Below are 23,474 nucleotides of genomic sequence, written 5' to 3'. Positions count from 1 at the left end.
AGGTGCATCTCAATAAATTAGAATGTCATGGAAAAGTTCATTTATTTCAGTAATTCAACTCAAATTGTGAAACTCATGTATTAAATAAATTCAATGCACACAGACTGAAGTAGTTTAAGTCTTTGGTTCTTTTAATTGTGATGATTTTGGCTCACATTTAACAAAAACCCACCAATTCACTCACTCAACAAATTTTCTAATTACTTCATAAGACCAATAATAAAAAAAACATTTTTAGTGAATTGTTGGCCTTCTGGAAAGTATGTTAATTGACTGTATATTTACTCAATACTTGGTAGGGGCTCCTTTTGCTTTAATTACTGCCTCAATTTGGTGTGGCATGGAGGTGATCAGTTTATGGCACTGCTGAGGTGGTATGGAAGCCCAGGTTTCTTTGATAGCAGCCTTCAGGTCATCTGCATTGTTGGGTCTGGTGTTTCTCATCTTCCTCTTGACAATACCCCATAGATTCTCTATGGGGTTCAGGTCTGGTGAGTTTGCTGGCCAATCAAGCACAGTACAACCATGGTCATTGAACCAGCTTTTGGTACCTTTGGCAGTGTGGGCAGGTGCCAAGTCCTGCTGGAAAAATGAAATCAGCATTTCCATAAAGCTTATCAGCAGAAGGAAGCATGAAGTGCTCTAAAATTTCCTGGTAGATGGCTGCGTTGACTGTGGACTTCAGAAAACACAGTGGACCAACACCAGCAGATGACATGGCAGCCCAAATCATCACTGACTGTGGAAACTTCACACTGGACTTCAAGCAACATGGATTCTGTGCCTCTCCACTCTTCCTCCAGACTCTGGGACCTTGATTTCCAAATGAAATGCAAAATTTTCTTTCATCTGAAAAGAGGACTTTGGACCACTGAGCAACAGTCCAGTTCTTTTTCTCCACAGCCCAGGTAAGACGCTTCTGACGTTGTCTCTGGTTCAGAAGTGGCTTGGTAGCCCTTTTCCTGAAGACGTCTGAGCGTGGTGACTCTTGATGCACTGACTCCAGCTTCAGTCCACTCCTTGTGAAGCTTTCACAAGTGTTTGAATCAGCTTTGCTTGAAAGTATTCTCAAGCTTGCAGTCATCCCTGTTGCTTGTGTACCTTTTCCTACCCAAATTCTTCCTTCCAGTCAACTTTTCATTTAATATGCTTTGATACAGCACTCTGTAAACAGCCACACCTTTCAGTAATGACCCTCTGTGACTTACCCTCTTTGTGGAGGTGTCAATGATCATCTTCTGGATCATTGCCAAGTCAGCAGTCTTCTCCATTATTGTGGTTTCAAAGAACAAGAGATACCCGGAATTTATACTGTAGGGATGGTCATTAATTGAAACTCAAATGTAAATATTCTAATATTTTGAGATACTGATTTTTTGACTTTCATGAGCTGTAAGCTCTAATCATCAAAATTAAAACAAAAACACTTTTGAAATGTTTTACTTTACATGCAATGAATCTAAAATATATGAAAGTTTCACTTTTTGAAATAACTTACAAGAAAAAATTAACTTTTTCACGACATTCTAATTTATTGAGATGCACCTGTGTATATATATAAATTTTTAAGACCAGAAATGTGTATTAAGGAGATGCGTTTCATGTTGACTTTGGAAAAAGAAAAAAAGATGGACATTGTAATAGTTTTGTTTTAAGTCCTTGTTCTTTGTGCGAGTCTCAGTTTGTTGTATCGGTAACAAATGAGCGCTTCTTGTGTAGGATGTTCTGTTCTGAGGAAACGGGGACACCCTGAATCGTTCCTTTCCATTTTTTGACCTCTTTCAGCAGGCGCCAATCAGCCCACAGACATCTATTCACCATAATTACATGCTGTGTTTATCTATGTAGCACATGCTCCAGGATCGTTTCCATTTTCAGCGGCGGGTTTTGCAGAATTATAGCTTGATAATAATGAGAGTGACAGCCATTGCCTAGCACATCAGAAGCAAGAAACCGCCCATACATCCATCGATCCATACATCTATATGAGGCTTTATTGTTCTGAATTGACAAGATCAAAGCAGCTTTCGATTGAACTAGAATGATCAGCATACTGAAACTTCACACGTTTGCTGGTTTATTATTCAAACCTGTAACCATTGGGGTTTTGAAAGCTCTGCAATGATGTTCAGTTTAGTCCACCAGCTGTGTCACAATTTCTTTTTTTAGGGAGGGATGCAGTACCTTTTAAAACTTTTATTCCCTACTTAAGCAGAATCAAGCTACCTAATTATCTCTGAAATGCCTAATAGGTATTTTGGAGATCAAACGGAATCTTTTGCGAGGAGTGGTGGATGGCGAGGAGCTCTGTTTGCGCTCATGAATGGCTGTATCGGTTTGTTTTAGAATAAAGGATTGTGGGTAGAGTTGCCTCAGGCTGGCACCACAGTGGGTCCACATCTCTCAATTATCTCTCACATGGAGAACTAAAAATGGCCGTTTTCTTTTTGCAGTTTGCAGTTGCAGACTCAGGGGGCAAACACACGGGATGCATCTTTGCATTACAAAACAGCTAGAATGCAATAGAATCCCAGCTAACAGGAACATTCTCAGAACTTTGGCTTAAAAGAACATTAAAAAGTACGTTCCCACAATATTTGAAAAATTATCAAAATTATATATTTTTTTCCCCTAAAGGAATAAGACACACATGAATGAAAATCTGCATTAAAAAAACTAACCCTAAAGTCATTCAAGATGTAGATGAATTTGTTTATTCATCAGAACAGTTTTGAGAAGTTAACATTACCTTGCTCACCAATGGAACTTCACAAGACAAAAATTGATAGACTGGAGTGGTGTGGAATACTTGTGACTTATTATGTCTTTATCCACTGTTTGGACCCTCATTCTGACGGCACCCATTCACTGCAGTGCATCCATTGGTGAGCAAGTGATGTAAAGATACATTTCTCTAAATCTACTTCAGTGGGAACTTTATAAAAATGTTCTTAGGACATATTTTTGTTAGCTAGGATGTTCTTGAGCTCATGGCGTCAAACGCTGAAAAAACTTCATTGAACACATTTAATGGTTCATTTCCAAAGTCTAAAGCCCAGTGTATACTTTGTTTTTACATGCGCATTACGGATATTAGGTTTGAATGGCTGTACATTCAGCTGTATGCATATGCTAGCTTTCATATCAAAATTAAGTAATGTTGGGCTTAAGATGTAGAGTTTGAATAAAAGCAAATTATGAATGTTAAATGCAATGGTATTTTGAAATGAAATGACATGGAATGTGACATTTACAAGTTCATGATAGTTTAGAGCTTAGGTTCTTTGCTGTTTACATCAGGTCTGTTTTATTCAGCATTAACACCTGGCCTGTTTTCATTAGGGGGAAAAAAAAGAGAGATATAATAAATTTGCAGTTCAAATAGCATATGGCTGATACAGATTAGGTGATACCCACGCAAGTTGGAAACTGGCACTCCAATTAGCTTAAACATCTGGCAAGATCTATGTTCCACAATAGAGTTTGTTCTGATCATTTAGATAAGAGAATCAAATAGATAAAAATTACTTGAAACACGCAGCTTTTTCACAACACATTAACTGTTGGACTAGAATGGTGTGGATTACTTGTGGATAACTGAGGTTCCATTGGTGAGCAAGTGACGTGATGCTACATTCCTCCAAATCTGTTCCCATAAATAAACAAACGCATGTATATCTTGGATAACCTGAGGGCAAGCAAATTTTTAGCACATTTTTCATTTGTGGATGAACTGTTCCTTTAAAACTGCAGTCATTTTTATTTTTTTGTAAGCATCTTTTCCATGTGACTTTTTACCTAGCTGTAATGGTAAACAGCTGCTGGTGATAATCATGTTCATGAGGCAGTGTATGGCAATTCAGTTCTGGTCAATACGAAGCAGAGGTTTGGTGACGAAAAATAAAGGATATATAGACTGGGGCAATTTTCTAAAAAGCTTCTGAGCTCTGTACAGTTTTCAGTCAATGGCAACTAGGTGTAATTGTGAAGCATTGTTCAACAAGATATCTGTCACCGTAATAACAGCTTATTATTTTCTAATGGTCATTGTGACCTTCAGCGTGTCCGAACCTCTGGCAGAATGGGGTTTTTGTCACTGCCTGGGGTCATTGATATCTATTGATCTGAATCCCTCAAGGCTTTCGGCTGACCCTGACAAGATGCCATCGGGATGTTGAGAAAGTGTAGAACCTCTTTAACTAGCAAATCCATCTTTACACAAGGGTTAGGACACACGTGTGCAGTCTTGTTTATAATGGAATCCCAAGTTTGGTTTGGTTTCCATTTATACCAAGGATATCTAGGTAACCATTAGCATCTCAACAGCCCAGCAAATAACTAGTGACTTCTCTGAGCTGTAAAGTCAAAGGCAGAAGAAATTAAAAGTAGCATCCTACAAGTTGGATTTTTATTTTTTTTCTCTTAAGGATGTCTGAGACAATCAATCAATCGTCCTACAAGTAATTATCATCTAAATAATGAGATCCACTCATCACAGATTGAAATCAAGTCCCAGATGGCATTTTTCAAGCTTACCGAAAAGATCTAATGGCGCTTTTGGATGGGCTGAAATTTTCCTGAGCTAGTTTTCCTGTTCTGTCAGGCATTATTAGAGTCACCCATTCCTTCCTCATAGGACTAGGGCCATTTATGATTAAGCTGTCTCAAAAATACACATATTTGAGTTAGCCATGGTTGATGGGACAGAAAAGCCTACTAAGCCAGCTGTGGTATGTTTAATGAAAGCCGTTATAGTGGGAAGACAGACTACAAGAGCGTCCCTGAGGAACCAGGACTGGCATCTAAGGGTGGGTGTCAGATCTGGACGACAGCAGAGCTAATTGGAGAGAAATTGCTAAGAATATTGCATGAACTTCATCGGTGTCCCATGAGATCCTCCACCGGTGGATTGAGGAATAGCGGGTCTTAATAGAACTGTCATGGCTTTTCCTCACAGTTTAAGGTGAGGCTAAAGTCTTACCACTGTCATTAAGACATTTTTTAAGTAAAGGTACTCTTAGCCCTCGGTCAGCTCGGTTGATGTTATGTGTGTGAAATAAATTTTCCATCAATACATAATGAATTATCTTGACTCAAGTGACATTTCGTCAAACATTTCCTACAGATTTGTCACAACAATGACTCTATTAATCTATGTCTGTTAGCGCTGGGGCTAATCTATGTGCTGATGTATTCCTAATCATTGACAAATTTCATTTTTAAAAGATGTATGCTTTTAAAAATGACTCTTCTGGGAAAACAAATAAAAAATATTGACGACTCTTCTTGCAGTAGACAATTTCTTTGTCCAGTTAAATGTGAATGTGGCTAGCAGTTAGCAAGCCGTTATTCACGGCAACACGCCACTCCTCAGCTTCTTTTTAGAAAAAGAAAACAAGTCATTCACTATGCCTCATCCAACTTCCTGTTTCAGTAGAAAACACTTAAACTGTAGCTTTTACGCTTAGTTAGCTAAATTGCAAAAAAAAAAAGTAGTTAGCTATGCTACAAACTACTCACAAAAGTGGCTGTTTAAAAGAGTAAATGCCAATTAAAGTGTTTTTAAACATTTTTAAATATTTATTTATTTATTTGTACTCCCTAACACTCCCTGTGAGCAAAAACTGCGAATAAATCTCTTTAAAACGCTGTTGAAGATAGCAAAACTGTGACAACATCAGAGACCGAAGGAAGATAAGCACCTAGAATTTCAGGCATTACTCTTCACCGCGTTAAAGATAGCGGCCAAAACCTGCCAAGATTTGTCAAATGAAAGATTGTTCCTAAAGTGTGCGATAGCTTCAAATGTGTGTTTTGTTGTTTTGTTGCTCTACCTCACATATTTCTTCAAAAGCTTCCAGAGTCGACTCTGTTTCTTTGTGTTTATGTTCTCCTACGAGAGCATTTAGACACACGTCTCGCTACAAAGTCTTTTCTCTATTTTGACTTTTTGTTTTGTTTCTTCCTTCCAGGGCAAGAGCGAATAGGAACAGACTCCAAATACGAGCAGGAAGGGAAGGTGCAGTTTGTGATAGACGCGGTGTACGCCATGGCTCATGCCCTGCACAACATGCAGAAGGAACTTTGTCCCGACCAGTCGGGCGTTTGTGGGGAGATGGAGCACGCCGGTGGCAAGAAACTCCTCAAGCACATCCGAATGGTCAGCTTCAACGGTGAGTCCACCGAAGCTCACAACATCAGATAAATGCCATATTGAGTCAATGACATCTTACTAATATTAATTCGGCAACACGTTCGTTTTAAGGTGATGTTATTACAGTGTAATTACACAATAAGTACTGAGTAATAGTAATTAACTAACTAACAAGTACTTACTATTTAGCTGTGGTGAGCGTTTTTTTTTTTTAATGGGTATGCTGAGTGCTAAGATTAAGCCCCCCCCCCCTCTCCTCATCGCTTTTAGGACCCACTCAAAGAGGAAAACACTGTGGCAGGTGTCGATTTAAAAGTATGCACATTCCTAACTTAGGCTATTTGTAAATTAAATTCATCTACAATCCTTCTTCTATCGTTTCAGGTTTATCCATAGTTATTCGAATGCTAGAAAACAGCTGATTTTCCAGGTAAAAACCGTATGTAATATTCAGAGCATGGGGAGATGGGGGATTCCCCCGGTCTATACGTCTCTGCATCAACTGAATTTTTTTTTTTTTTCGTGCTGACAGACATTTGCAAAGCAGTGCATAAGACGTGCATTTCCGCGAGCACCCAATCTCCCTTATAAAGTACATTATTGCAAAATATGTATTGGCGAGATTCACATCATAATCTGTTATTACTGACATGAACGTTTAGTTAATAGTTGGGGGAAAATCTGATGTGCAAAATTATATTTGATCCATGTATTACAGTACATTTACATTTATGCATTTAGCAGACGCTTTTATCCAAAGCGACTTACATTGCATTCAAGTTACAGTTTTTACATTTTATCAGCTCTTGATATAGATCTGTAGGTCTTGATATAGATCTGTCTCAATGTTACATTAAAAGAAAAGACGGAATCACTTGCTGCTCTTGATTAAATACTGTTTATTTGCATCTTTGTTCTTGTTTTTAATAACAAAGATAAAATAAAAATAGCTATATTGTGATTGATAATATAGTAATTATTATTAAGAAAAGAATTGGAGGAAAATATGCAGCGCTGCTTGGTGATTCTGCTTTGGAATCTTTAACTCAATTTTTCTCAAAATCAGATCTGCTGCCTCTATTGCCTTCAAACGGCTGTAGCTCAGTCATTTTTTATCCGATTCTAACAAGTCATGTATTTGGAGAATGAACTCAAGAAAATAAAAATATAATTTTTTTTTAAATTTGCGCATTCCGACTCATTTTACCAGCACCGGTCACATATACTGTATGCGTGTGTATTTATATAATAAATATACACAGTACACATACCGATAATACGTGAACAAAAACTCTTATTTTGGTTGCGATTAATCGTTTGACAGCACTAATATATACTTTGGAGTGAGCTGGGCACGTGCATGCCATTTTTTAGGGAGAGAGATAATTTCCTCATTATCTTCAGCTGGGATGTTCCCGTGACAACGCATCATGGTATGCGTCAGCAGATTCGCTGACGTACACCGACAAAATAAATAAATAAATTTTATATTTTTAAAAGTTGTATGCATATTATTTTTTATATATTATCTAGCAAAAAAATAAATAAATAAAAAAACGGTAACACTTTACAATAAGGTTCATTAGTTAACAACATTAGTAAACATGAATTAAGAATGAACAATACTTCTACAACATTTATTAATCTTGGTTAATGTTCATTTCAGCATTTACTAATGCATTATTAAAATCAGAAGTTGTGTTTGTTAACATTAGTTAATGCACTGTGAACTAACATGAACAAACAATGAACAACTGTATATATTAACTAACATTAAAAAAGATTAATAAATAGTGTAATAAATGCATTGTTCATTGTTTGTTCATGTTAGTTAATACATTAACTAATGTTAATAAATGACACCTTATTGTAAAGCAACCTGTCCTCCAACCAATACGCCCGTATAGGTCGTTTGTCCAAATCCCTGAAATACGACCCATCAGAGCGTATACTACAATTGCGCCCCTATCGGCAACAGGACATTTTCATATTAATGTTTTGTACCCTTTTATCTGTGTTATAGTTCGGGTTTCGTGTAGCTCGGTTGGTAGAGCATTGCGTTATACGACGATATGTAATTACGTGATCATGCGATCATGGGTTTGATCCCAGAGAACGCACGCGCTCGTAAAATGTGCATTAAAAATCATGATTTTGCATGATTTCTGTAAGGGGTAGGTTTAGGGGTAGTCATTCGTACGAATTAGCCACCTAGTAAAATATGTACGAATACTGTGAGATCGGTGTGAAAAAAGTCCACACTTTGCATTTAAATAAACACGCATTTTGATTGGTAATGATAGTCATACGTCAATTCATGACGACAGACGCAACACGAGACTGTCATTATTTTTATGCGCACTAGAGGGCGCTTGACTTTAAAACGTAAATATAGGCCGTAATAAGGGCTTGCACAAACGACTTCTAGGGTCGTTTTTTGTTGGAGGACAGGCTCGTTATGCTAACAACAATAAAAATACATTTATGACATTAAAACAGCGACATCTGCTGACGCACACCGTGCTACGTTGTCATGGGAACATCCCAGCTGAAGATAATGAGAAAATTACGTCTCTCCCTTTGCCAAGTGCATTCCAATGACTACATAATGGCACGCACGTGCCCTGTTCACTTCAAAGTCCCCACTCCAAGGGGATAGGGATGATCACTTCCATTTGGAATTTGCCCCGTGAACCGTACAGTTCGATACGCGTACCGTTCCACCCTTAATATACATATAATAGCTTTTAATTAATATCTTGAATTGTTTTCAACATGAATTTAAAGATCACATTTCTATGAACTTGGCACTTTATGTATACTTTGGAAATAGTATTTTCCAATTGCACCGAAAAACAATGGTGCTAAAACAATTTCACTCAAAAATTGCTAGTAAATTAAACAAATATTTATAAAGAAATGGCAAGTAACAAATTGAATTAAGCATGAAGTTCCAAAGTAGAAAAAAATACATATTTATATTTAAATAATCATTTTTACAGTGTATTTTGACAGACTTTACAGACTGGTTTGGACAATACTGAGCAGGTTTTGTCTGTGCCAGTGGACACACGGACACTGTACATTCCTCTTTGAAGCAACCTTTGTTGCTGCTTCTTGCGTGGGACTCCAACTTTCTAAATACTTTATATCTCACATATCCCAAGCCTGCCTTTGTGTTGGACCTTTGAAGGAGGAAACTTCCAAGAAGAAAGGAAATCTCTCATTAATGCATCTTAATGAAGTGAAACTTTTGTAGTCCTGCACCAGGGCACTGTTAGATCAAAGTGCAACTGCACTTTTGATGTCTGTGTGATGATGAGAAAATACTATTTGGGGTAAATATATGATCTAACTTAAGGCCTGGTGAACGATACTCCAAACAGACTCGATAAAATACTTGTTTTTAATTACTAGAATACAAAGACAGGTGGCTAAATGCTAATGAAGAAATATGCAAGAATTTCATGGCATCCAAACAATGTTCAGTATTTATTTATTTTAAGAATAACATTGAAACATACAATTGCACAAATTTTTCTTGCGTTCATTTTTATTATAATGTTTTACAAATTGCCTCACTTCAATATTCTTGGAACTGTAAGCAATCAATTTTATTTACAATTTGTGCAACTTTGAAGTTTGTTAAAAAACAAAAACACTTGTAGTTTTTCGTAAACATTGTGTATGTTTTTATTTTAAGTACCTAATATTAACTGATCACTCTGCACAGAAATGCCAAACAACAGCATATTTTGATCTGATTTTGATCTAATGTTTACCATTTCTGAAAAGTCTTTTATGATGAGCACCCAATTCAATCCATGACGTAAAAACACAAAAGAACATGAAATCATCTTGAAATAATATTACTTCAGCTGTCGCTAATTTGTCTGTAGTGTTCTTAAAGTAAACAGCTATGTTTGAACATCATACGCGAGCTTATGGAAATACATCAAAGCTAGTTAATAACAAGAAGAAGAAAAAAAAAAGGTGATTTGCTGTGCTTTAAGGCTGTAATGAAGAAAAACGTGCTATTATTTGTTTGTATCTTTTTTTTTTTTTTATCTGATGATCTGTATTAAATAATACATTGACAATCGAAACGAAGGGAACAAATGAAATAATTTGAAATATGTAAATGTAAACATGCACCTAAAAGATTAATAATAATGATAATAGTAATATAAGAAATTGTGGTCCCACTTTATATTAGGTGGCCTTAACTACTATGTACTCACATTTAAATTAATAATTTGGTACAATGAACTTATTGTGTACATACATGTGTTTACATTGTACTTATATTTTTAAAAATACCTATATGTAATTACATTTATAATTACACTGTTGACCCATCACTTACACCTTAACCCACCCTTAAACCTACCCATACCACCAAACCTGTCCCTAACCTTACCCGTATCCCAGCTCAATAGCAGCAAATGTGTTTTGCAATACAATATGAACACAATAAGTACATTGTAATTATATTTTGATGTAAGTACATAGTAGTTAAGGCCACCTAATATAAAGTGGACCCGAAATTGTATATACTCACCTTTTCAGTCAAAATGTGGTAACACTTTATTTTAAGGTGTTCGTTACACATGTTACATGTACTAACTATTATAATAGCAATACAGTCAATTATGCATAATTACATCAAGTAAACCTAAGCCAAACCCTAATCTATATATTAAGTATATGTAGTTAATTCGTATAACTGCACTGTAACTAGGACACCTTAAAATAAAGTGTAACCCAAAATCTTGATAATGCAATTTTAAATGAAACATTTTGTATTAAGTAAAAATAAAATAAAGAAAAAAACAACAACAACAACAACAAAAAAACATTCGGACCTTTGCTGCCCATCTGATATTGTTTACTGTAGCACACTAATAGTTGTACGGCATTTATAATTTATGAGCATTGCATGCACAATAAGAAAACCTTCCCTCTGGCATGCATATATAATTCATATTCAGAATGTATATGCATGCATGATGTACTTTATTTTGAAATGCAATGTTCAGCTGTTGACTTGACAGTTTGAACATTTATGTATGCATGCATATACAAGTTTTAAGACGTGGAAATTGATGAATCATCTTTAGCTTCATAGAATATTGAATTCATAGATGGATGTAATTGCATGTAGTATAATTCATATTAAAATTACATTTTTAATGCCAATACACTTCATGCATTCACCCAATTTGAGGCCCAATTTACCCAAAATGTCTATATTTCCCTTATAATGGAAAATTAAGGTTAAGGTTTTAGAAACTCTCCATGTATTAAGACTGTACAAGATTTTTAGAAGTTTCTCAAATTTACTAGCAATTTCTGAGTGAAAAATACTGAAATACTGATCTAATTCAAACAATATTTTAAGCAGTTTAAGCAGGCTGGCATATACACATTTCAAATTTAATCTATCATCATGAAGAAAATAATGTTAAAAGTATTCAATTCTTGAAACTTAATAAATAGTTTGGAATTATAATTATGCAGGCTGATACATTACATGTGAAAAAAATTACATTACATTAAATTGAAGCAGATACTACTTGAAGTGCATGTCATAAAGCTAATCTGTTTATCTAGCACTGCACTTATTAATGAAATGGTGCAGTCCTGTTTTTGTCTGCTGGCTATTTATGCATGTTAACTCTTGTGATGAAAGGATGTGTCACAGAAAGATGAGAATTTAGGGGGGAAAAGGAGAGAACATACTGCTTGAAGTTGGGCGACTGACATTTCTGCAGTTTTTTCAAAGAGTTCAAAAACTGTTTCCTCCAGCGAGAACATAAAAAAAAAGAGTAAAAGTCTCTTTGCATACTAATAATTAATATACTTAAGAAGGTCACGTCCACATCTAATATCTACAGTGCAATTACTGTATAGTATTGAGATTGGAAGCCTCTGAGTAGCTTAGAAGTTTAACGGGTGAATTCACTGCTGTGATGTGACGTAACTGGGACATTTTGCTACTGGGTTTTTAAATACATGTATGAGGTGAAAAAAATGAAAGCCCATTTCCACCACGGGATGGATGGATGGATAGGTAACTGTGACTTTTTATCTCACAATTCTGACTTTTTTCTTGCAATCTGAACATTTATATACAGTATGTATATAAAATATTGTGAGATAAACTCAGAATTGAGAGATATAAACTCGGAATTCTAAGAGAGAAAAAAAAAAGACAGAATTGTGAAATGTACACTCCGAATTCTGAGAAAAAAAAAGAGTCAGAATTTTAAGATGTAAACTCAGAATTCTATGAAGGAGAAGAAAAGAGTCAGAATTCTGATACGCAAACTTGGAATTCAGAGGAAAAAGTCAGAATTGTGAGATGTAAACTCAGAATTCTATGAAGAAGGAGAGGAAAAGAGTCAGAATTCCGATACGCAAACTTGGAATTTTGAGAAAAAAATCTGAATTGTGTAAACTCGTAATTCTGAAAAATTGCGGAATCAGAAAATAAAATGTAAAAATCGCAAAATATAAACTTGGTATTCAGAGAAAAAATAAAAGAATTGCGATATATAAAATAAATCAGAATCCTGAATTTGTTTCTCATAGTTCTGACTTTTTGAATTGGGTGGTGGAAATGGGCTTCCATAGAAAGAAACATGATAAAACTTAACACCTGGTACATAAAATCATTTATAGTTGAAGAAACTTTTTAAATGTGTTACCAGCAGCGCAGCGTCTCGGAAGACTGTTGTTAATTCAGTGTGAAGTGGAAGGCTGTTATTTGTGGTATTCAGCAGGTTTTCCAGGCCCTCATCCGCTCTTTAAGTGTTGCTAGCGTGCCATTGTTCTTTATCTCTGTGGGTCTCCTGTACTTTTCAGTGTCTTCATTCTCCCCAAAGTCTATTACTAGAATAAGACATTTCTTCCTTCTTCCCATGATGCCCTCTTAACTTGGACAAACAAAATAAACCTGAACAGGCAGCGGGTGACGCCAAAGTGACTGAATAATGAAGCGACTAAAAGACACTCAAACAGGTTTTTGTCCACCCATGTTACTCAAAGCGACACAACAGTCAATCTTTTGAATTTTTGCTGAATCTCGCCTTAATTACTTTCACTGCCACTGATGGCAGCCTCCGTGGCGTGCTCCACAGTTGTTTTAATGTTTTTGTTAGTTTTTCCCTGCAATCAGTTTCAGAAGAGACAAATTGCTGGACATTCGGCAGTACACACCACCCAATATTTGACCGGTTTTCGACTATTCTGATGTTTTGCTGGACATTGTAGTTGGCGGAGCAGCGGCGCTGATCAAACGCTTCAGGATGCGCAGACAGGGGGAAGCGAGCCGGCATGCTCGTGAAGCTCAGACAGCGCAGATTTTGAACAGCACTGCCTAGCATCCATCTGGCAAATCTCCGCTCTCTACCTAACAAAACGGACAAACTCCTTCTGCTCTCCCAGTCAAATAAGGATTTTTCAAACTCGGCTGCTCTGTGTTTCACATAAACCTGGCTGAATGGCGCCATTCCGGACAGCGCTTTAAATCTGCCAGTCTTTCAGCTGATCAGAGCGGATTGTGAAGCAGAATCAACGGGGAAATCGCGTGGTGGCGGGACATGCTTTTACATCAACAAAAGGTTGTGTACAGATGTAACAGCGTTAAAGAAGATGTGCTGTCCTGATCTAGAAGCGTTTTTCATTAACTGTAAGCCTTTCTACTCACCGCGGGAGTTGTGCTCATTCATTCTCGTAAGTGTTTACATTCCTCCGCAAGTGCATGTGAGCTCAGCTTTACAGAAACTTGCTGATCAGATCACAGACACAGAACAACAACACCCAGACTCTGTTTTAATCATTCTCGGGGACTTTAATAAAGCAAATATTTCCTGTGAACTGCCAAAATACAGTCAGCATGTTACATGTCCCATCAGAGACAGTAATACACTGGACTATAACAAATACATTAAATTATAAATTAAAATGCTCCATAGGGACAAGACCACGGGAATCAGATAAGCCCTTTACACAATCTGACATGGCTGCGGTTGGAATTGAACTGCAAGTTTCGTCTGGCCAGAGGAGAACTGGCCCCCCGACTGAGTCTGGTTTCTCCCAAGGTTTTTTTTTTCTCCATTCTGTCACAGAGGGAGTTTTGGTTCCTTGCCGCTGTCGCCTCTGGCTTGCTCAGTTGGGCACACTTAATTTCTAGCAATTATCGTCGATTTGGTTGCACAGATACTATTTAAACTAAACTGAGCTAGACAATGACATCTCTGAATTCAATAATGAAATGCCTTTAACTGAAAATTTAGAAAATTGAGTGTTTAGGGTGAATCCCATTTCTCTGTCTTACCCCTTCCCCTACCCCTTCGTCTTATCGCTAGCCCATGTCCCTCGAAACCGAGTGGTAAGCGCTAGGGGTGAAAACATACCCCTATGAAATGAGACACCACTTGGTTACGGTTACGTCATCATACACCGTCGCTAGCTGGCTGCTACGTCACCAGAGCCGACAAGTGTTGATCACAAACTTTGCAGTTTAGTTAAAACTGTAGACATGCATGGAGTCCATTCAAGGCTAGTCTGCGGGACTGTTGTGCAAATCAGCAATGTAACGTTAGCGTAGCAAACTAGCAATTTTTTAAAACGTTTCAATTAAGAACATGGTTGCAAATATATATGTACAGGACTGTCTAGAGCACAAAACAAGACTGTCATATTTTTTAAATAAATTATTTAAGCCGAAAATACTTACATTTATGGGACTCTCTGGATGACCTGGCCGCCATTGTTGCCGGTTGCGCAGTGTGTTCTGGGTACCCCTTGGTTTCAAATAAGCTTGCGAAAATGCTTGGTTTTAAGGGGTACCTACCACTTCCCCTTAACCCTACCCCTCGATCAAAACGAGAATTGGGATAGCCCTTACTCTCACGTGAATGCGCAAAACTAAGGGGAAGGGGGAAGGGGTAAGACAGAGAAATGGGATTCACCCTTAATCTTATCATAATACATTACTGACACTCTATCCTCCAATTTGATATTGTTAAGTGCTTTGACACAATCTGTATTGTTAAAAGTGCTATATAAGTAAAGATGACTTGACTTGACTTGACTTGACCTCAATAAAGGATGAATATCACTCTGTCCCACGGGCTGCTTTAGGACTCTCTGATCACTGTTTGGTTCATCTCATACCGACCTACAGGCAGAAACTGAAATCAGATAAACCTGTATTAAGGGCTGTAAAGAGATGGACTAATGAAACAGAGAGAGTTTTAAAAGCCTGTTTCGACCTCACTGATTGGAGTGTTTTTGAAGCTGCTGCAAACGATCTGGACAAGCTTACAGAGACTGTAACATCTTATCTTATATCAGTTTCTGTGAAGATATGTGCATTCCTACCAGAACTCATTTAACTTACAACAACGACAAACCGTGGTTCACTGCAAAACTCAGACAGCTCCATCAGGCCAAAGAAGATGCTTACAGGAAGGGGAAAAAAAGTATTGTATAAACAGGCCAAATACACACTGGAAAAGGAGATCAGAGTGGCAAAGAGGAATTATTCTGAAAACTAATGATTCAGTTCACTTCCAGCGACTCAGCATCAGTGTGGAAAGGTCTGAAAGAGATCACCAACTATAAGACACCATCCCCCAGCACTGTGGAGAATCAACAACTGGCAGACGATCTGAATGAGTTTTATTGCAGGTTTGAAAAAAACACCCCACACCAGCCCTGAACACCTCTCCACACAACCATTAACTCCTCCAGCAACCCCCATCTCCCTCACACCTACACTTCAGATCAGTGAAGACGATGTGCGCCAGGTCTTCCGGAAGCAGAAGAGAAAGAAAGCACCAGGCCCAGATGGTGTCACACCAGCCTGTCTGAAAACCTTTGCTGACCAGCTGGCTCCATCTTCACACAGATCTTCAACAGATCACTGGAGCTGTGCAAAGTCCCTTCATGCTTCAAACGCTCCTTTATCATCCCCATCCCAAAGAAACCCAAAATTACAGGACTAAATTACTACAGGCCTGTGGCTCTAATGTCTGTGGTCATGAAGTCATTTGAAGAACTGGTCCTGGCCCACCTGACGGACATTACTGGACCCTTGCTGGATCCTCTTCAGTTTGTCTACAGAGCAAACAGGTCTGTGGATGATGCAGTCAATATGGGACTACATTATGTTCTCCAACATCTAGACAGACCAGGGACTTACGCGAGGATCTCCCAGGACCTGAAGTGGGACATTCACATAGACTCCATTGTTAAAATGGTCCAGCAGAGGCTGTACTTCCTTCGCCAGCTGAGGAAGTTAAACCTACCACAGGAGCTGCTGAAACAGTTCTATTCCGCCATCATTGAATCTGTCCTCTGCACTTCAATAACTGTCTGGTTCAGCTCAGCTACCAAATCTGACCTCAGAAGACTACAGAGGGTAGTCTGGACTGCTGTGCAAATCATTCGTACAACCCTCCCCACTCTCCAAGAACTGTACACATCCAGAGTGAGCAAAGGGGCTGGCAAAATCACTCTGGACCCCTCACATCCAGCACACTCCCTCTTTGAACTTCTGCCGTCTGGTCGACGCTACAGAGCTCTGAGCTCCAGAACGGCCAGACACAGGAACAGTTTCTTCCCTCAGGCAATCCATCTCATGAACACTTGACAATAACCGTGGAACACACTTATACACTTATTTATCTAACACACATACTTAGTCTACATTTCAGTTTGCACATAATATACCTGTACATACAAAACTGTCTATTGTAATATACTGTACCTGTACATACAATTGTCAATTTGTATATTGTTATTCCCTATTTACTTGTTCTATTTTTATTATTTTATTATCTGTGTTTTTGTTCTGTCACTGTCATTCTGTTGCACTGTAGAAGCTTCTATCACGGAAACAAATTCCTCATATGTGTAAACATACCTGGCAATAAAGCTCATTCTGATTCTGATTCTGATTCTTCAAGCCTGAGGCAGTTTTAAAAGATTTGGATTACATTCATAATGATGCAGTATTTTGGTTGTGTAGATAGGTTAGATGGTTTTATGGGTTACTGATGTTCAGTTTTATGTAAATTTAAAATTGAATACACAAACACTATACATTTTTGTGTTTTAATTATTATTATAGTCAAAAGTGTCAGGGTGGTTCAACTGATCTATACTAATCCAATCACATACTAGGGCCATGATTACAAAACAATTCTTGATGAATATCAATTTCCACTGTGTCTGAAACTTTATTTATATGATTTGTCGAGTGTATGCTTTGTATGCAGAATGACTCATCATTTAACTTTCCAATTATTCATTTTTGAGGATCGATGCAGAAAAACAATAGTTTGAGAGAATCCAGGTGCCTCTGTAAATCTTTTTTTTTTTTTTTTCTTCGCTTTTCGATTAGGTTTTTCCGTGGCTGAGAGCTCAAAAACAGTAGGAATGATATGTTTTGTATATAATGTATATAAAACAGGCTGCACAGCAGTGATCTTCCCTTTCAAGGAAACGTTTCTCATATCAAAAGAAGTGCTACTGATAGCTACCTTGCACAACCCATGAGTCCCAGTGTAATAAGTGTGATGAGGACGTGTCAGCAGTCCACAGCGAGCGGCTGGCGTTTCATCTGTACTTGAGAAAGCCACACTGTTGATTGTGTTTTGGCAGATTTGTGATCGTGAGTGCCAAGCCCTGCAGGTAAAGCTCTTCAAACAATCGGTTGGCGATGAATGTCAGGTTTTGTCAGTCTCCGCTGTTGGCCTGAGGGGCACACGTTGTTTGTATTTCTGTCACAACCAGACTAACTTTTGTCTCTGCACAGAGTGGAAATGCAAACAATGAGGTCTTGTTGTCTGCGAGGCATGTCAGGGTGTTTTTTTTTTTTTTTTCATGATGTATGATTGATACGCAGTATGTTTGTCTGACAGTGTTGAAGGTAGGTTTCTAAGTCTGAGTCTTTCTTTCGTAGGGAGTGCCGGGACGTCTGTCACGTTCAATAAGAATGGCGACGCACCGGGTCGGTATGATCTTTTCCAGTACCAGATGAACATCAACAACACTCCTGGATATAAAGTTATTGGACAGTGGACAGAAACTCTCCAACTCCATGTGAGTACATGTTGTCTGCAAAAGTGTCATCATGAGATAATGTGTTTCAGATTCATCAATCGAATGTTTGCAATGTGATTTAAGTGAGATTTTGGTGAGTGAGAATAAATTTGTATTTTAGGCGGTTTTATTTTCCTGACTGTGAAAACATCCAACACCACCTGTTGAATGTGTCTTTATACTCTGTACTCAATTCAGTGAAACACATTTTTTTTTTTTTTACACACTTTAATGGCATTCATGCATTTTAATGGCATTCATTTTATTATTCTGATAATTTTTAAGAGAATATTTTACACAAATATTCATTTTTTTGCATTCATTCATTCACTGTTCTCCACAAATGTTTTTTTTTTTTTATCCATATTTTGTTGTATTTATCTAGTTTTATTTAATTAATTCACCCACTTTTCTACACTTTTTTTTTTTAATCCATATATTTTTGTATTTATCTAGTTTTATTTTAGGCCATTCATTCATTCATTTATTCATTCACATTCCTTAAATTTAATATAATTTATATTATTTATCATTTTGTTTCAGAAAAATAAGAGTTTCATTAATTCATTTACTGTTCCACACAAATGTTTTTTCTCCACATTTTGTTGTATTTATCTAGTTTTATTTTCATTCATTCATTCATTCATTAAATATAATGCCATTTATATTATGTATGCATTTGTTTCATAAAATGTGCATTTATTTGTTTGTTCGTTCAATCATTCAAATATTCTTAATTCACATGTATATATATTTTTTAACAAATTTTTACACAAAATATTTTCATACTTTTTTCATATGTTATTGACTTTATTAATTTTGTTTTAGGCTGCCATTCATTCACTCATTCATTTACATACTTTAACTTTATATTTTTTATATTATATATTGCTCACTTTAAAAATTATGGTTTTACACAAATTTTCTTTTTTTAATATTTAGTTTTCATATCTAGTTTACTTCAAAACTTTGCATGTTTGTTTTGAATATTAATTAACATGTCATAGCAGTATTTAAGCACCTAAAATGTGTTATAATTTCTATTATTTATTTTTCTGGATTATTTCTATATTATTTATTCCTCCATTTCCCTTATTCCTCCGCATTTTATAATCCTTACTTACTCCACTTACTGTACATGTGTCTGGTTTGGGAAGCTCTTTCTACACCCAGCAGTTGAGCATAGCCAAGCGTAGCAGTTAAACATAATATAATTTAGTCCAGATAATTGCTAGGGACATTTAAAAGATTCATCTTAATAGCCAGAGCTTCATAAAACCATAACCTCTGATTGAACCATAGATTATATGTTAACGTATATGAGAAACCCTTCCCCCGTGGAGTAGAGGTTATTAGATGTGCATTAATAATATCGGCAATCTGTTCATGTCATTGCATGCTGGGATTATTGAGCATGCACACGGCAGCAATACATACAGTTCAATTCAAATAAAGCGAAATCAAGTTCTTCTCATATGCAGTCTGATTATGAAGTCTCGCTCTCAGCATTACTGTAAATCCATACACTGTGTAAGTTTGTGAGGCCGTGAGGCCGTGAGCCCGTGAGCCCTTACAAGTGTTACAAGTCACTTAACCTGTTAACCGTCTCAAAGCAGTTGGTACATAGCACGACTATATTGCATGGCGAGCCGGCAGTGGTTGCATGAGCTGTGCTGCTAAACATGGACATTGGTGTTTTCAGTGTTTCTGCTATAACTTAGTATGGAAAAATAAACAAGCTGAAAAGACTAGCAGAGAACAGCATGGCCATTCCATTCAACAAAAAAAACAACTAGATAAAGGATCTCCAACCCTGCTCTTGGAGAGCTATCGTCATTTAGACTTCAGTTCCTACCTGCTCCACCACACCTGCCTGTCATTATCAAGCAACCTTGAACATCTTGATTAGCTGGTTCAGGTGTGTTTGATTGGAGTTGGAGACCACTGAACTAGATCACTGAGTGTTTTGTGTGTCTATCAATGTAGACTAGTATTCTATGTAATGGGGTTGTGTATGAATTATCAGTAGGGAGAACCTTTACACTGGTCAAACTTGGCAGATACCCACCAATTGTATTAATTAATTAATTTATTTAATTTTAATTTGCTTAAAAAATTGTCAAGAGCTCGGGAGGTGCTTGTAAAGAACTAAACATTGCTCAACTTTTTTTTTTTTTTTTTTTTATTGTTTTGTTTTCTTTTTCATTATTTGTGTTTGGTTGTTTTATTTTGTGTTTTATTGTTATGATTTCTTTCTCTTTTTTTGTATTTTGTTTTGTTTTTATTTAATTTGTGATGTGTTATTTTTTATGTGTGTTTTGTTTTATTTTCTGTTTGTGTTGCTTGTGGTTTTGTGTTTTTTTTGTGTTTGGTTGTTTTGGTTTGTGTTTTATTTTTATGAATTGTGTTGCTTTGTTTTTATTTGTTTTGTTTCATATTTTCTGTTTGTGTTATTTATTTTTTGTTGCTTTTTGTGTGTTTGTTGTATTGCTTTGTTTTGTTTTAGGTTTGTGTTTGGATGTTTTGTTTTGTATTTTGTTTGCTTTATGTTTCATGTTTTGTTATTTTATGTTTGCTTGTTTTATTTTGTTTTGCTTTGTGTTTGTGTTACTTGTTGTTTTATGTTATTTATTTGTTTTGGTTTTAATGGGTTTTTATCCTCTTTGTTGTTTTGTGTTGTGTTGCTTTGTTTTATGTTTGTGTTGCTTGTTGTTTTGTTATGTTATGTTTTGGTTTGTGTTGCTTTAAGAAAAAAAATAATATATTTTTGTCCTTTTACAGCCACATTAGGTTTAGGACATTAGGTTTAATTTATAACTTTTGTTTATGACTCAATTTCCCTATTTCTCAGTAATTATCATCAGCCCACCTGATGTTACATTTAACAAACATAAAGTAATGCATTACAATTTATTGACCAAGCATTCACATCTACAATATATTCATGCTCTCGTATAAAGTACAGTAAATTTTTGACCTTAGCCATTTGTTTCATTGATGGATAGTCTAGTCTTTGTAATTAAACACTTCATCCAAGTCATAAGAGACATTCTAGTTGAGATCAGTGTTATTGACTTGAAATCACATGATACTTACACAATGATATATATATATATATATATATATATATATATATATATATATACATACACACACACACACACATACAGTGATTTACATGATAATTCAAGATTTTAGAATTGCCATGTCTGTTCTTGCTGTATATAAACAAACACTGATTTGCATTAGTCATCGTTTGCTTTTCTTATAATGAGATTTCACCGAGAAGTTCATTATTAATTATTATAATAATGCTAGGAAAGAAATTGATGTCATGTGTAGGGTTTGATACATAAATATAATTTAATTTAGCTCAAAGGGAATCATTTATGATTTTATAGGGAATTTGAACAGAATCACTGTTTTGCGGCTGATCACTGAGTCGGCAGCGATTCACTGAACGAGCCGTATAACATTAATTCTGCACTGGATATTAAAATCCAAAATATAGTGAAAACACTATTAATAAGCACAGTAACAAGATCGGCAGATTAAGACATTAACTTGTAAGCACAAAACACAAGATACTTCTCTTTTCAATATAAATAAGACTTTATTTATATAAACCTAAGACATAAGCTAATCTAACATGAACACAAGCATTCACACATTCATACGTTGCAGAAAGAGACAAAGGATGAGTTTAGAGAATGAGAATGTGAAATCCCAAGTTTATAGCAATATGTGCTATCGCATAGACCTGAACAACCATCAATCACTTAATTAACCCTCGCATTGAGTTTCGCAATGAGGCTAAAATTTATATTAAAAGCACCAGTTCAGCCAGAATCTGGAGTTGTTTTACGTTGCCTTTGGTTACAGGAATTCCCTTCTGTCGTCGTCGTTGCAGGAAAGGGGTTTTCCCGAGTTGGTGATTGGCTGGAAGTTCAGTAGTCTTGGGAAGCCAATGGTTGGGCGTTGGCTGAGGATGGTCTTGGAGTCAGTTGCTGGTTGAAGTTTGAAGCGGGTGCAGTCGGAGCTGGACTTTGCAGCAAACTTAACTTTTGAACACGAGACTCAACGGAAAGAAAAGAAACTACAGTAAAAGAATAAATTGAGTAACGAGACTAGGTGGTTTTTCCTCTCATCGTGGTGTTAAGTAGCAACTGGCCTGTAGGCCAGAGCACGCTCAAAGAGCGCTAAAACAGCGTCAAAACGCGGTGGCGAGAAGAAGTAGTAGAAGGGAAGAAGGGGACGAAAGAGAAAGATTTGATGGTGTCCTGAGGTTTTAAACTCGGCTTTTTGGACACATCCCATCTGGTGTCTTGACCAATTAGATAGGCTATTATCTTAGCTAGGGTTGTTCCTTCCATCATAAATCAGCATGTTATTAGTCACATGGTCTGAATGTGATTTCTATAACCAGAATATGATACATTTGACAAAGAATCAATTGGAAGAAACGTTTCAAGCTAGAATTGTCAAGCTCATACATACCAAACACGAATAAACCTTAAAGTCATTCAATAGTTATTAAAAAGACATACATAATATGTGCTTAAAACATGATAGTCTAATGTGTGGGTTACATACATAATATAGTGTTATGCCTAGAAATGTCCTTTTAGGATGATTTTATGTGCATATGAAAAAGAAAGTCTCTGTGTATTTCTGTGGAGACCAAAAGACATGTTCTTTGGACAGAGGAATTTCAGTCTCAGTCTTTGTCTTGTATGTGTGGGGGAAAAGTCAATCTAAAGAAGCTCGTGATTTCTCTCGTGGAACACATGTGATGGCCATCTCTTTGACCATTAATCTTGATTACTTGTCCCAAATTTGACGATCTCCTTCCGGCATTGTACTTGTCAATGAGTATTCTTTTGTCTTAATGTTGCAAGTTGTTCTGTGAAAGAGGCTTGTTGGTTAGGCTTGCTCCAGAAGTCGGAGATAGGAATCTTTACGACGTTGTCCTGTTCTCCTGGAATTTCAGCTCCTCATGTTTCGATGTTCTGATTGAATCTTAGTTTTGTCTGACTCGTTCTGATGCTACACACGTGACATCATCTGAACCCGCTTCATTCACAACAGCTCAATGTAATTCCCCGACATCTGGTTGTAATTCATCCAAAAGTTTGATTGCTCTTTTATTTTCATGAAGGCAAAGAATAATTGTATTTGTTGCGGGAAGTATGCATCCCATCAT

The 23,474-nt window shown here is 36.6% G+C and overlaps 1 protein-coding gene across 4 annotated transcripts in view; it reads left to right on the top strand.

Moving 5' to 3' along the window:
• The window catches only part of LOC131530056 (metabotropic glutamate receptor 7), a 219,923-nt gene that overhangs the window by 120,647 nt on the left and 75,802 nt on the right, over positions 1-23,474 (top strand). For all 4 annotated transcript variants that reach the window (XM_058760127.1, XM_058760126.1, XM_058760128.1 and 1 more), the window contains exons 6-7: positions 5,973-6,173; positions 18,132-18,271. In XM_058760127.1, coding sequence (XP_058616110.1) covers positions 5,973-6,173; positions 18,132-18,271 — 341 coding nt within the window. The remainder of the gene's footprint in view (positions 1-5,972; positions 6,174-18,131; positions 18,272-23,474) is intronic.

This window comes from Onychostoma macrolepis, chromosome 22, assembly GCF_012432095.1.
Source record: "Onychostoma macrolepis isolate SWU-2019 chromosome 22, ASM1243209v1, whole genome shotgun sequence".
In the NCBI taxonomy this organism is placed as follows: domain Eukaryota; kingdom Metazoa; phylum Chordata; class Actinopteri; order Cypriniformes; family Cyprinidae; genus Onychostoma; species Onychostoma macrolepis.
Note: the sequence above shows the minus strand (reverse complement) of the source record. Positions and strands in the feature narration are given on the sequence as shown.